This window comes from Bos mutus, chromosome 2 (assembly GCF_027580195.1).
Source record: "Bos mutus isolate GX-2022 chromosome 2, NWIPB_WYAK_1.1, whole genome shotgun sequence".
Classification (NCBI taxonomy): domain Eukaryota; kingdom Metazoa; phylum Chordata; class Mammalia; order Artiodactyla; family Bovidae; genus Bos; species Bos mutus.
In genome coordinates, this window is record NC_091618.1 from 14,855,568 (window position 1) to 14,868,687 (window position 13,120).

A 13,120-nucleotide genomic window follows, 5' to 3' on the forward strand; every position below is an offset into this window, starting at 1 on the left:
AAAAAAAGTAAATCAGGACTGTTTCTAGAAAAGCCTTCCAATTGTTCAAATATAATTATTTCATCTAAGAAAACCAACTGGAGTACAGGATTGGGCTCTGTCCCATAGCAATCCAAAACACAACGTCTTTTAATGTACATATAGAAAATATATGTGTTAACCACTTTGGAAGAAAAGCAAAATACTGGCTGTAGGATTTCTCAAATTACGTTTTCTCCAAGGTGCAGTCAGTAAGAGTACAGGGGCTTCAGAGTCTCTCGGGCTGCTCTTATGTCAATGATCGTTCTTGGGACCAGGCTGGAGGACTTGCATTCCGTTGGAAAGGTGTAAAGCACCTGCTGCTACAAAGGGGAATCAACGAAGGAGGAGCCATGCTTGCCACTTAGAGACTTATTTAAAATTTGACTGTTTGGGTAACAAAGACCAAGGCTGTACCTTGATTTTCCATTTCTGAAAGTCACACTTTAAGTCAAAAATTTCTGTTCTGCAAAACTCCATATATAAATTCTCCATGTAGAGTTTATATCATGGTATCTTGTCAAAAGGAAGAGAAAAAAACAGTTCTTCATAGGAATCTCTTTTTTTTTTTGGTATCTTAAATGTCAATGATCACAAAAACTTCTGGCTTCTCTTCATTATAGACTTGCATTGCTGAGTACGTTATTGCTTTGACTTCAGTTCCCTAAAGTTGGGGTTAAAGAAAAAAAAAGACACTGAAATCAGAACCATTAACTCTAGTAACAATTGGCAGAAAGTCAAACTTTTAATGTTATTCTGAAAAACTCATATGAAACAATCAGTTATCAAACGAGTATAGTATTACCCACTGAACCAATACAAATGAGAGACAAATGTGCACAGGAGAAAGCAATGGCCTAGACTCAGGAGATGGAGCACACGATAGTCCTGGCTTGTTTGCACCTGGACCAGAGGCTGTCTCACCCCTCTGGGCACCAGCCTTTACGTTTACCAAATGGGTTGACTCTAAGAACACAAAGCTTTTTTATTGTTTGGGTCAGGGCTCCTTCTTAGGGCTTCCTCTTCTGTACTGTCTAGCCTGGGCCCTGGGAACTCAGCCTATTCCCTTCTCTGAATAGCAGCCATCCTACAGACAAATGCCTACTGTTATCCAATATCTCTATTTAGATATCTAATAGGCATCTTGGAGAAGGCAATGGCACCCCACTCCAGTACTCTTGCCTGGAAAATCCCATGGATGGAGGAGCCTGGTAGGCTGCAGTCCATGGGGTCGCTGGGAGTCGGACACGACTGAGCGACTTCACTTTCACTTTTCACTCTCATGCATTGGAGAAGGAAATGGCAACCCACTCCAGTGTTCTTGCCTGGAGAATCCCAGGGACGGGGGAGCCTGGTGGGCTGCCGTATATGGGGTCACACAGAGTCGGACACGACTGAAGCGACTTGCAGCAGCAGCAGCAGCAGGCATCTCAAACATAATATGTTCAAAAGAAAATGCTACTGTAATTTATATTATAAAAATAACTTGTTTTCAATCCACATGCTCCACCTCTACTGGTTTCTATTCTTCTTAAGTTTCTCTGCCCCGAGGCTCTCTCACGAAGCTTCATTTTATTACATTGAAGAAATGCTACTGCAGCTGCTGGAAGCTACTAAATGATTTCTCAGTCAACCCCAACAAATTTAAGTCTTCTTGGACTAAACACAGGGGTCAGCAAACTACAAATTAAAGGTCAAATTGGCCTCCCACCTGTTTTTGTATAGCTCCATACATAAATGTAAGCCCCAATTGTAAGAACAGCTTTTACATTTCTAAATGGTAGTCGGGGGAGGGGAGTGAAAAAATACTTTACTGGAACACATTCACATTCATTCATTTAGGTGTTGTCCATGGCTGTTTAGTGCTATATATGAGTAAAGTAGTTGCTCTTCTATTGTTATCAGTCCACAAAGCAGAAAACAGGAAAAAAACAGCCTACCCCGATTCAAAGAGATTTGACTAGTACACAGTGAAGCCAAATACACTGGCAAATACTGAATCTAGAGAAGCACAAAAGAGAACTCCTTTTTCTCAGGCTTTCTAGTATCCAAAACATTGGATGTTTAGAGAACATCCAATCCAACATCTTCATTACAGGGAAAGACATGAAAGCTCAAAAAGGGAAAGGGACTCTTCAGCCCCAAAACACTCTGTAACAAACCTGACCCTATAGCCCGAGGCAGACTCCTAATCTTCCAAATCAGAAATTGCAGGGTTTTAACATAACATGTCCAGACAGGTCATATTAGTCTGGGAAAAATTTAGGAGTTTATACTGACTTATGAGAACTAGTAAGTTAACTGTAACATACACTGACTTTTTTATGGTAAAGGTCAAATAAAATATTTTTAAATGGCTGGATTTTAAAACATACCTGAGGGTGCTTAGACAATGAGAATTCTTCTCCCCACCTTGAGAAGAAGGAGTAAAACGTGATTAAGATTTCCAGGATTCAACATTTATTCTCTCTTTATACGTTTTAAGATAAGCCTTATAAATGTGGTTAAGATACAGACTTCCCGGGTGGCTCAGTGTTAAAGAAACCGGCTGCCGATGCAGGTGATGCAGGAGATGTGGATTCGATCCCTGGGTCAGGAAGATCCCTGGAGGACAAAGTGGCAACCCATCCCAGTAATTTTACATGGAAAATTCCATGGATAGAGGAGCCTGGCAGGCTGCGGACCATGGGATCACAAAGAATCGGGCACAACTGAGCACACACACGTAAGATACTAGAAAGCACAAAGGGATGAGGGAGAAAGGAGCTATAAATTTCAGTTTGATGGTCAGCAGATATATACATCTGAACTTGTACGATATCCCTTTCAACAAGGTTGATGTCATAGTACAGTGTACATAGGTAGATTCTCAATAACATTGTTTAATGAATACTGGTTCATAATAGAGGAGCATGTTCAAAATTTTCACTGTACTCAGGGCTATAGAACTGATTAAATAATATCTTCCATTGTAAAAAGCAGGTCTGAGCACCATAAAGGCAAAATACAAGATTTCATAATACGATCTGAACTTAAGTTTGTATTTTATGACTTCTCAAAAAATGGCCATGGTATGTACCTGGTAGGCCCTAGAAGGCTACTCACGCTCCTAGAACTTGAGATGAGTATCCTCTCTCCCTTCAACACTGAAGTAGCTGAAGTTCACAGTAGTAAAAGCAGTAGCAGTACCAGAAAGAGCACAGTTTTAAAACTCTGTTCAACTATTTATCAGCTAATTACCCTTGGACAACTCTGTTTTCTTACTCATTAAAAAAAAGGGGGGGGAAGTAGGAGATAATAAAAGATCTCACTTTACAAAAGAGATGTAAAAAATTCAACATAAAATGGAAAAGCTAAGTTTTATATAAAAGTAACCTAAAAGATATCATTAGATGACTGAAGAAACTTGGAAAACACGAAATCCAATCAAAGTGCCCTAATCAAGAGTTTGCAAACTCAGGAAGGAAAAGTATAACTTGTTAATGGAAGGAACTGGTTTGAATGGAGTCTAGGTGTGAGGATCTATAAGAAAGGCTACATCAGCATTTCTCATCACCAAGCTAGGTTGTACGCACATATCTGCGCCATCCATCAGTGATATATTTTTGTGTGTTAAAAATCACAAATTGGGAATTGTTTACCAATCCAAATCACCTGTGTTCTGACAAGTTTCTGGTCCTCCAAAGCTGAGGTGAACCCTTGCTCCTAGGTGGCTCACCAAGCTTAACCTGCAAAGCCCTATAGGGATGCAACTGGTCTCCTGATTTAATGTTTCTGTTTGTCTTCCTGCTCACTGAGTACACTGAAGACTGCAACTTAACATTTTACATGACCTGTGACTTAAAAGGTTTTCAAAACTTACCCAATTGACCGTATTTTGAAATTTCTCTGGTCGATATTAAGTACTTTGACTTCCTAAAGAAGAAAAAGTGTTTTTAATTTTAATAGACGTTCATAATAGACCATATATTAAAACATGTCAAGGTTATCACTTTTCCAAGATAATAGCATATAACTTCTTTGAAGCAAAGAAAATTAAAATGTTAATAACAAACGATGTATTTTAAGAAAACAAGGCTTTTTCTTACCCATTCAAGGGAGGTATTATTGAAAATGTACAATTTAAAGTATAAGTCATGAGAATTTTTCTGTAAGATACGTAGTGGAGGATGACCTAGGATTTCAATCATTCTGGGGTTTTTTTCAGCTTTATGTATTTAGAGGTGATAAAACGCTCCGCCTATTTTTATATAATATTATAGGCTCTTGAACTCTGTAGGACAAATGACCCAGTTAGAAGAATGTATGTAGTGGAGCTGGTAAGGGAGTGAATGGAGGAATTATGGAGCAAGGAAGGCCAGGTGTGTTAGAAACAATAAGGCTGGAGAGGTGTTCCCTTCTAGAGGCTGATGGCAAAAAGTAACCTCCGTTAGGCTTTTCCCTTTCCACGTTAAGGAAACCAAAAGCACTATTTTATTCTTCTTCTGGCTGTACCGCACAGCTTGCAGGATCTCAGGGCCATCAGCAGTGAGAGTACAGAGTCCTAACTAGTGGACTGCCAGGGAATTCCCTAAAAGCACCAATGGCTCAGGGGTAAAGATTAGCCTGCAATGCAGGAGACAGGTTTGATCCCTGGGTCAGGAAGATCCCCTGAAAAAGGAAATGGCAACACACTCCAGTATTCTTGCCTGGGAAATCCCATGGACAGAAGAGCTGGCAGGTTACTTTTTCGAGAAAAAAGTCAGACACCACTGAACAACTAAATAACAATAATAACACAGCAGACCTGCTAAATATCAAATGGGACAAGAGGAACTTATGGACGAACATTTAAAAAGCTCAAACTTGAGAGACATAAAACATGCCGACAGAGAAGAGAGTATGTGCATTCTTCTGACTCAAGATACAGTGAGTGACCAGTGTATGAGATCTAAATACAAGACGCACATACATAGGCAAACTCAGGTTAACCAAGAAGAGCCTATGGTCACCATAATTTCTGCATGACATCATCTTACATATCTGAATTGTTTCATTTTACATCATATATTCTATTTTAAATAGAATGTTCTGTTTTAAACCACTAGTTTTACTCTAAAATATGGACTCAAAATGCATTTGTTCAGTAAAAAAGAAAAACTTGCTTACCCGGGGTATGAAGAATTCATCAGCACTGAATTTATAAAGCCACTCATCCAGAAAGTGAAACAGAAGAGATTGTAAGTCATCGCCTACCCAGGGTCAGAAAGAACCATAAAGAACAGTGTTTAATAATTCTCATCTCTGAAAACTTGTTGGAATTTTACAGTGCAATAAATTTCTTAGGCTCCTTGAAAGAACAAGCTCACAATCAACTTTTTGTACCTCCTGTAAGTGTATACTGAAATTATATAGCATCTGAATCCTTGTATAACAATTTCTTCCTTGTGAACAAATTGATTACCTTGGGTTTCTACTTCTATTGTTTGCAGGGGCTCCACAGTCCCAGTATCTGTCATGTAACCAAACATAGCCATTGCACATTGTTCAAAAGCTTCCTCCAGAGTGTCTCCCCAAGCATGTAACCTAAAGAAATGCATTCGTGCCTTGTGTAATATGATTCACTGCAAGACAGAAAACTCGACAGCAAAGTAAAATCAACACTGTAAATGCAAAAGCAAAGGCCTCAATCAATTTAATGACACTGAAACCAGGTGCTTTTGAACCACCATTTTCATGTTCTAAAGAAACCAAAACAGAGGAGAAAAATTAAAACTAGGGACTGCAAGATTAAAAGATCAGTCTTCCTGTGTTAGGCACACGATTTCAAAGGCATAAACTCCAGCTCTACTCACTGGACATCGGCTGTATGATCCAAATCTGAGGGAGAGAGGAAAAAACAATAATAAGTAACTAGACTTGACTTGCAAATCACAAGAAAATGACTCTAGATTATTATTAAGAATATCATTCTTGAAGAACAAGAAAATGTAGGTTGACCATCCACCTTCCACTAATCATTTACACAAAAGTTGTCATTGTTAAGGTTTATTTTTAAAAATTTCTAAGCCTTTAGTTATTATTCAATTAATATTAAATGAACTAATATAAGTAATAGAATAGTTATATAACATTAGCATATTGATGATAAAGGGTTATTTCTTTTAAAGCCAAGATTTATATTTAAATGAATGATGAGAATTCCCTGGCAGTCCAGTAGTTACTAGGCCTCCACACACAGGTTCAATCTCTGGTTGAGGAACTAAGATCCCACATGCCCTGCAGTCTTCTAGGTGATCTAAAAAGTGCCCAGTCATGTTAGACTCTGCAATTCCATGGACTGTAGCCCACCAGGCTCCTCTGTCCATGGAATTTTCCAGGCAAGAATACTGGAGTGGGTTGCCATTTCCTACTTCACTAATACCTCATAGTTTCTCAATAAACAAATGCCATTTCCTGTTATTAGTTACATTCCCCAACAAAACAAATCAATATCTTTCCTAATATCTACTTGTGTGTGTGTTAGTGCTCAGTCATGTCTGACTCTTTCAGTTCATTTCAGTCGCTCAGTCGTGTCCAATTCTTTGCGACCCCATGAACCGCAGCATGCCAGGCCTCCCTGTCCATCACCAACTCCTGGAGTGTACTCGAACCTGTGTCCATTGAGTCGGTGATACCATCCAATCATCTCATCCTCTGTCATCCCCTTCTCCTCCTGCCCTCAATCTTTCTCAGCATCAGGATCTTTTCAAATGAGTCAACTCTTCACATCAGGTGGCCAAAGTATTCAAGTTTCAGCTTCAGCATCAGTCCTTCCAATGAACACCCAGGACTGATCTCCTTTAGGATGGACTGGTTGGATCTCCTTGCAGTCCAAGGGACTCTCAAGAGTCTTCTCCAACACCACAGTTCAAAAGCATCAATTCTTCAGCAGTCAGCTTTCTTCACAGTCCAACTCTCACATCCATATATGACTACTGGAAAAACCATAGCCTTGACTAGACAGACCTTTGTTGGCAAAGTAATGTCTCTGCTTTTTAATATGCTGTCTAGGTTGATCATAACTTTCCTTCCAAGGAGCAAGTGTCTTTTAATTTCACGGCTGCAATCACCATCTGCAGTGATTTTGGAGCCCAGAAAAATAAAGTCAGCCATTGTTTCCCCATCTATTTGCCATGAAATGATGGGACCGGATGCCATGATTTTAGTCTGACTCTTTGCAACCCCATAAACTGTAGCCTGCCAGGCTCCTCTGTTCATAAATGACCAAAATTCTAGAAACTACATCATCAAAGATATAAAATTCCAGATTTCCCAGTCTCGCCTTTTCATGAACAGCTAGCCAAATCCCAGACAAAACAGGCTTTTATTTTTAACAAGAGTCAAGTTTTATATTTGTTACTTTCTTGCATTTGAAGGAATCCTCATGATATCCTTGGTCAGTAAAATAGTTTTGAAAAGTAAACTCCACAATATGTATTACAAGCTTTTTCCTGATAGTCTCACTGAATCTGTTATTTTAATATTTCAGAGTCTATTCTTCACTCTTAACCCTGACTTCCATCAATTCTTCCTACTTAGGATCATAGAATATTCAAGCTAGAATGAAACCTCAGAGACCATTTAACAGAAATCCTTCAATTAAAGAAGAAACCTGAAATCCTGAGAGATTGTATAACTTGTTCAGGACCATACTGCTGATTAGAGTTGGGACTAGAATTGAGATTTTCTGACTCCCAGTTTAGTGCCCTTTACATCATAACACATCTTCTTCTGGTAACACTCAGGGTTTAAGCTCACCTCTGATTTAGTCAAAATACTACTGAGGCCTCAGTACATTTTAGACACTAATGGGCTCAATGACCAGCAGAGATGACAAACAAGTTAAAGGAAAGCAACACATTTTAATGCTAGAGAAATGAAAGCATGTGGCCACAAAAGGACATAGCAGAATGTTCACAGCAACTTTATTCCCCCAAATTAAAAACCCAATGTTCATGAAGAGAATGAATAAATAAACTGAGGATTACTATGCCACACTGCTCAGCAATAAAGCAGCATGAACTAGTGATATGTGCATTAACAAGAGTCTCAAAAACATCAAGTGAAAACTGCAGAACTCTCACACACATATCTCCATCCAAACCCCTGCACTAAGAGACCTGATCAGCTTTAGTGTGGCTTCTAGCAGCTTAAGCCTGTGTACCTAGGATCATCGTGGCCCCACCGTTACAATGCCTGCCTGAGAAAGCTATACACTGTAGGAGAATTTATCGTTTGTCCCGAGACAACCCCGGACAATAGGTCCTTGACCTCCCTTTCTCAGAGCATTCACTAAAAAGGGCTTACGACTGTGAATATTTATCTCTTACAACTCAGAAGTATCTTTCCCATTCCTCCGAAATGTAATCATCAGGAAGAACTCCCAGGCTCCGTGGGAGAGAATTCTAACTTGGTAACTGCCAGCTAGCAAACACTGCTACTCCAATGACATTTACACTGACCAAGCTTTTGTAATTTTTCATTTCTAGTCTCTACTGAAACCCCTGCTCTCCCCCATCTCTCATTCTTCTTTTAAAAAGTCCAATCTCCTCTGCACAAATCCAAAGGGATCTCAGCTCTTTCCCCTGCTGTCCATAATTACTGAATAAAGTCCACTCACCACTTTAATGTCTAACATTTATCAGTGATACTCAGTGAAGACACCAGATATAAAAGAATGTGTACTATGTGATTCCATTTATATAAAACTCTCAAACAAACAAAAGTAAACTATAGTGAATGATATCACAGGGTGTGAGGAAAGAGACATACTCATACAATGCTAGTGAGAGTATAAATTGGTGAAACTTCAACAGACAGTGAGTTTGCAATAATTACTGAAGTTTAAAATGCAGGTATCAAAAAGAGTGTATATATAACTGAATCACTTGACTGTGCAGCAGAAAGTAACCAACACTGTCAATCACCTAGGGGCTTTCCACCTGGCACACTGGTAAAGAACCCATCTGCCAGTGCAGGAGACCCAAGAGATGCGGGTTTGATCCCTGGGTCAGGAAGGTCACGTGGAGGAGGAAATGGTAACCCACTCCAGTATTCTTGCCTGGAGAATCCCATGGACAGAGGAGCCTAGTGGGCTACATCCCATGGTGTTACAGAGTCAGACATGATTCAGCAACTGAGCAAAGCATCCACAGTACATCAACTATACTCCAATTTTTAAAAATACTGATAGAATGCAGATACCCTTTACCAAAGTAATGTAACTTTTGGAAATTTATTCTACAGATACACTTGCACATGTGCCAAACAATGGATGTACGGCTATATTCACTGCTGCATTATTTCTAATAGCTGCTGCTGCTGCTAAGTCACTTCAGTTGTGTCCGACTCTGTGCGACCCTATAGATGGCACAAATGTAAATGTCCACCAACTAGAAATTGAGTAAATTAAAGTACATCTTTGCATGTACACATATAAAAATGTTATGACTGGCTGATCTAGAAAGCAAGACTAAGGGGCCTGGGATCAGAGCTGACTTTTCACCGCATACCTGTCATACTTTTTGAATTCTGAATCATAGGTAATTCTTAAAAAACTAAGAGAAAAATGATGGGAATACCAGACCACCTTACCAGCCTCCTGAAAAATCTGTATGCAGGTCAAGAAACAATGATTAGAATCAGACATGGAACAACAGACTGGTTCAAAATTGGGGGAGGAGTACTTCAAGGCTATACGCTGTCACACTGCTTATTTAACTTATATGCAGAGTACATCATGAGAAATGCCAGTCTGGATGAAGCACAAGCTGGAATCAAGATTGCTGGGAGAAATATCAAAAACCTCAGACAGACACCACCCTATGGCAGAAAGAGAAGAGGAACTAAAGAGCCTCTTGATGAAAGTGAAAGAGTGAAAAAGTTGGCTTAAAACTTAACATTCAAAAAACAAAGATCACAGCACCCTATCCCATCTCTTCATGGCAACTAGATGGGGAAACAATGGAAACGACAGACTTTATTTTCTTGGGCTCCAAAATTACTGCAGATGGTGACTGCAGCCATGAAATTAAAAGACACTTGCTCCTTGGAAGAAAAGCTATGACCAACCTAGACAGCATATTAAAAAGCAGAGACATTACTTTGCCAACAAAGGTCCGTCTAGTCAAGGCTATGGTTTTTCTAGTAGTCATGTATGGATGTGAGAGTTGGACTATAAAGAAAGCTGAGCACCGAAGAATTTATGCTTTTGAACTGTGGTGTTGGAGAAGACTCTTGAGAGTCCCTTGGACTGCAAGGAGATCCAACCAGTCCATCCTAAAGGAAATCAGTCCTAAATGTTCATTGGAAGGGCTGATGCTGAAGCTGAAACTCGACTACCTGATGTGAAGAATTGAGTCATTTGAAAAGACCCTGATGCTAGGAAAGATTGAAGGCAGGAGGAGAAGGGGACAGAGGATGAGATGGTTGGATGGCATTACCAACTCAATTGACGAGTTTGAGCAAGTTCTGGGAGTTGGTGATGGACAAGGAAACCTGGTGTGCTGCAGTCCATGAGGCCGCAGAGTTGGAACTGAGTGAGTAACTGAATTGATTGAACAGAAAAATGAGCTACGGAGACACACAGGATCTAGAAAGTACAGAGCCTAGTATGCTATGATAAATAGTTGTACTCTACACAGAGGACCTTCCCAGGTGGCTCAGTGATAAGAGAATCTGCCTGCCAAGCAGGAGCCGGTTTTCCCAGACCTGGGCTGGGAAGATCCCCTGGAGAAGGAAATATCAACCCACTCCAGTATTCTTCCTTGGGAAACCCATGGACAAAGAAGCCTGGTGGGCTATAGTCCATGGGGTCACAAAGAGTTAAACAGGACTTAGCAACTAAACAGCAGCATACAGAGAACAATGTGAAATTAAAGAACTTCAGAGGGGAAATAAGAGCCAAATTTGTGCTCTCCAAACCACATCCACCTTTAGGGCTAACAATTTAACATTTATATAGACTAACTTTAGAGTCTGCACTGTATTTTTACATTTATTATTATCTCATTTTGCCCTCACAGGAAGGAACAGAATGCAAAAAGAGGTTATGTGATTTGCCTAAAGTCACTAAGCTACAAATGGCAAAACCAGGTCCTTTTACTAACACAGGATACAAGTAAGACATTAGTAGTCCTCTACTTATAACTTTCTGAGTCCTCCACCCTAGCCACATTCTAACTACAGGATTGTTGAAGATAGGTGGGGATGGGGGTGGTTACATGAAACACTTGAAAACACAGCTATCTTCACAATGAACACACCAGTAAAACTCCCTCAAAGGTCTGTGTAGACAAAGCTATAGTTTTTCCAGCAGTCTTTTATGGTTGTGGGGCTTCCCTGGTGGCTCAGAACCTGCCTGCAATGTGGGAGACCTGGGTTCGATCTGGGATGGGAAGATCCCCTGGAGGAGGGCATGGCAACCCACTCCAGAACTCTTGCCTGGAGAATCCCCATGGACAGAGGAACGTGGTGTACTACAGTCCATGGGGTTGCAAAGGGTCGACAAGACTGAGCGACCATGGACACACACGGACGGATGTGAGCGCTGGACCATAAAGGCTGAGCGCAGGAGAATTGATGCTTTTGAATTGTGGTGCTGGAGAAGGTCTTGGGAGTCCCTTGGCCTGCAAGGAGATCAAACCAGTCAATTCTAAACGACATTAACCCTGAATATTCATTGGAAGGACTATAGTTGAAGCTGAAGTTCCAATACTTTGGCCACTTGGTGCAAACAGCCAACTCACTGGAAACCACCCTGATGCTTCCTGCTGGTTCAGCTGGTAAAGCTGCATTGAGGGAGACCTGGGTTCCATCCTTGGGTTCTGAAGATTTCCTGGAGAAGTGAAAGGCTACCCACTCCAGTATTCTGGCCAGGAGAACTTCATGGACTGTATAATCCATGGGGTTACAAACAGTCCGACACGACTTAGCGACTTTCACTGATGATGGGAAAATTGAAGGCAAAAGGAAATCGGGGGGTGGGGGCAAAGGATTAGATTGTTCCATAGCATCACCGACTGAATGGACATAAATTTGAACAAATTCCAGGAGATGGGGGGAGGGGGGAAGGGGGCTCTGGACAGCAGCAGTCCTTGAGGTAGCAGAATCTGACAGGACTTAGCAACTAAACAACAAAAATTCCCATAAGATAAATGTGACTAGGCATATACAAGGAGAGTTCAAGATATTATATATGTGGGAGCCCAGGTTTCCCGACTCTCAGACCAGGCGTTTTTATTCTTCAGCGTTTCAGCTTTCCCGGGATTAGTTCAGAAGAGCATTCACACAGGGCGAAATGGGGTAATGCCTGAACCACCCTAAGGCGCAAAGTGGAAGAGGGAGCCAGAGCCCTCCCGCAAGGAGAGAAGTGAGCCACCTACTCACACTCGTACTTCCGACTGACTGGAGGATACTTGGCCTTGATCGCCTTCTGCTCCTCAGTCAAATTGTAATCTCTTACATCTTCCCCTTCCTGCGCCATGATTGCGGGTTTGGACCCAAGCTCAACTTCCGCCCTTCATCAGCCGGACTTCAGCCCGGACTTACAACATCCGCCCAAGACTCCGCCCCTAGACTGACACCCTTAAAGGGCTAGGACGCCGTCCTCGAGGACTTAATCCCCTAAACCTTAATCCCTTACGACTTCCGTTCTAGGTCTCGCCGTTTGGAGCTCTTTAAAAGTCCAAGGACCCATTTTCTGGACGTGCTTCATCAATAGTCCTAAGAAGTAAGGGAACAAATATATTGGAGGATCTAGGAATAGGACAACACTTGAATTAAGATACCTAGAGGTGTAATAAAGGCCTTTCTTGCCAGTTTACCCCTAGCGTGGCCAACTAGACCCGAAAACATCCTAGATTTCTCATTCAAAGCCCTACTTTCAAGGGGTAGCTAGCTGAACGCTCTTCAAGAAAATGGCTGCCCCCCCGGAGCTTGCGGCCTAAACCGCTCACGTGACCTCGGGCGGCTCACTCTCACCAACCCGCGCGCGCGCAAGCGAAGGAAGTCAGCTGGGGTCCGTGTGGGGGCAGGGGCGGAGCGCGCGCCTCGGCCCCGCGGCAAGAGACTCTACGCGTCT

The 13,120-nt window shown here is 41.4% G+C and overlaps 1 protein-coding gene across 2 annotated transcripts; it reads right to left on the minus strand.

Annotated features, from left to right (window-relative positions):
- Positions 1-111: 111 nt before the first annotated feature.
- ZBTB8OS (zinc finger and BTB domain containing 8 opposite strand) lies at positions 112-12,908 on the minus strand. 2 transcript variants are annotated; one of them, XM_005906216.3, is made up of 7 exons: positions 12,427-12,908; positions 5,853-5,877; positions 5,462-5,583; positions 5,167-5,249; positions 3,881-3,933; positions 2,394-2,430; positions 112-682 (listed from the first exon to the last, which is right to left on the minus strand). In XM_005906216.3, exons 1-7 carry the CDS (start codon positions 12,521-12,523, stop codon positions 596-598), a joined length of 504 nt encoding a protein of 167 aa, XP_005906278.1. In that variant the 5' UTR covers positions 12,524-12,908; the 3' UTR covers positions 112-595. The 2 variants fall into 2 exon arrangements, with proteins under 2 accessions (XP_005906278.1, XP_014337103.1); XM_014481617.2 differs by having other exon boundaries at positions 12,423-12,554.
- Positions 12,909-13,120: the final 212 nt, after the last annotated feature.

Excerpts from the sequence above, each read along its gene's own strand:
- ZBTB8OS (XM_005906216.3), bottom strand. The coding sequence starts at position 12,523 with ATGGCGCAGGAAGGGGAAGATGTAAGAGATTACAATTTGACTGAGGAG. Across the intron at positions 5,584-5,852 it reads GATCATACAGCCGATGTCCA|GTTACATGCTTGGGGAGACA; the intron begins GTGAGTAGAGCT and ends GCATTTCTTTAG. Across the intron at positions 683-2,393 it reads CATTGTCTAAGCACCCTCAG|GGAACTGAAGTCAAAGCAAT; the intron begins GTATGTTTTAAA and ends CCCCAACTTTAG.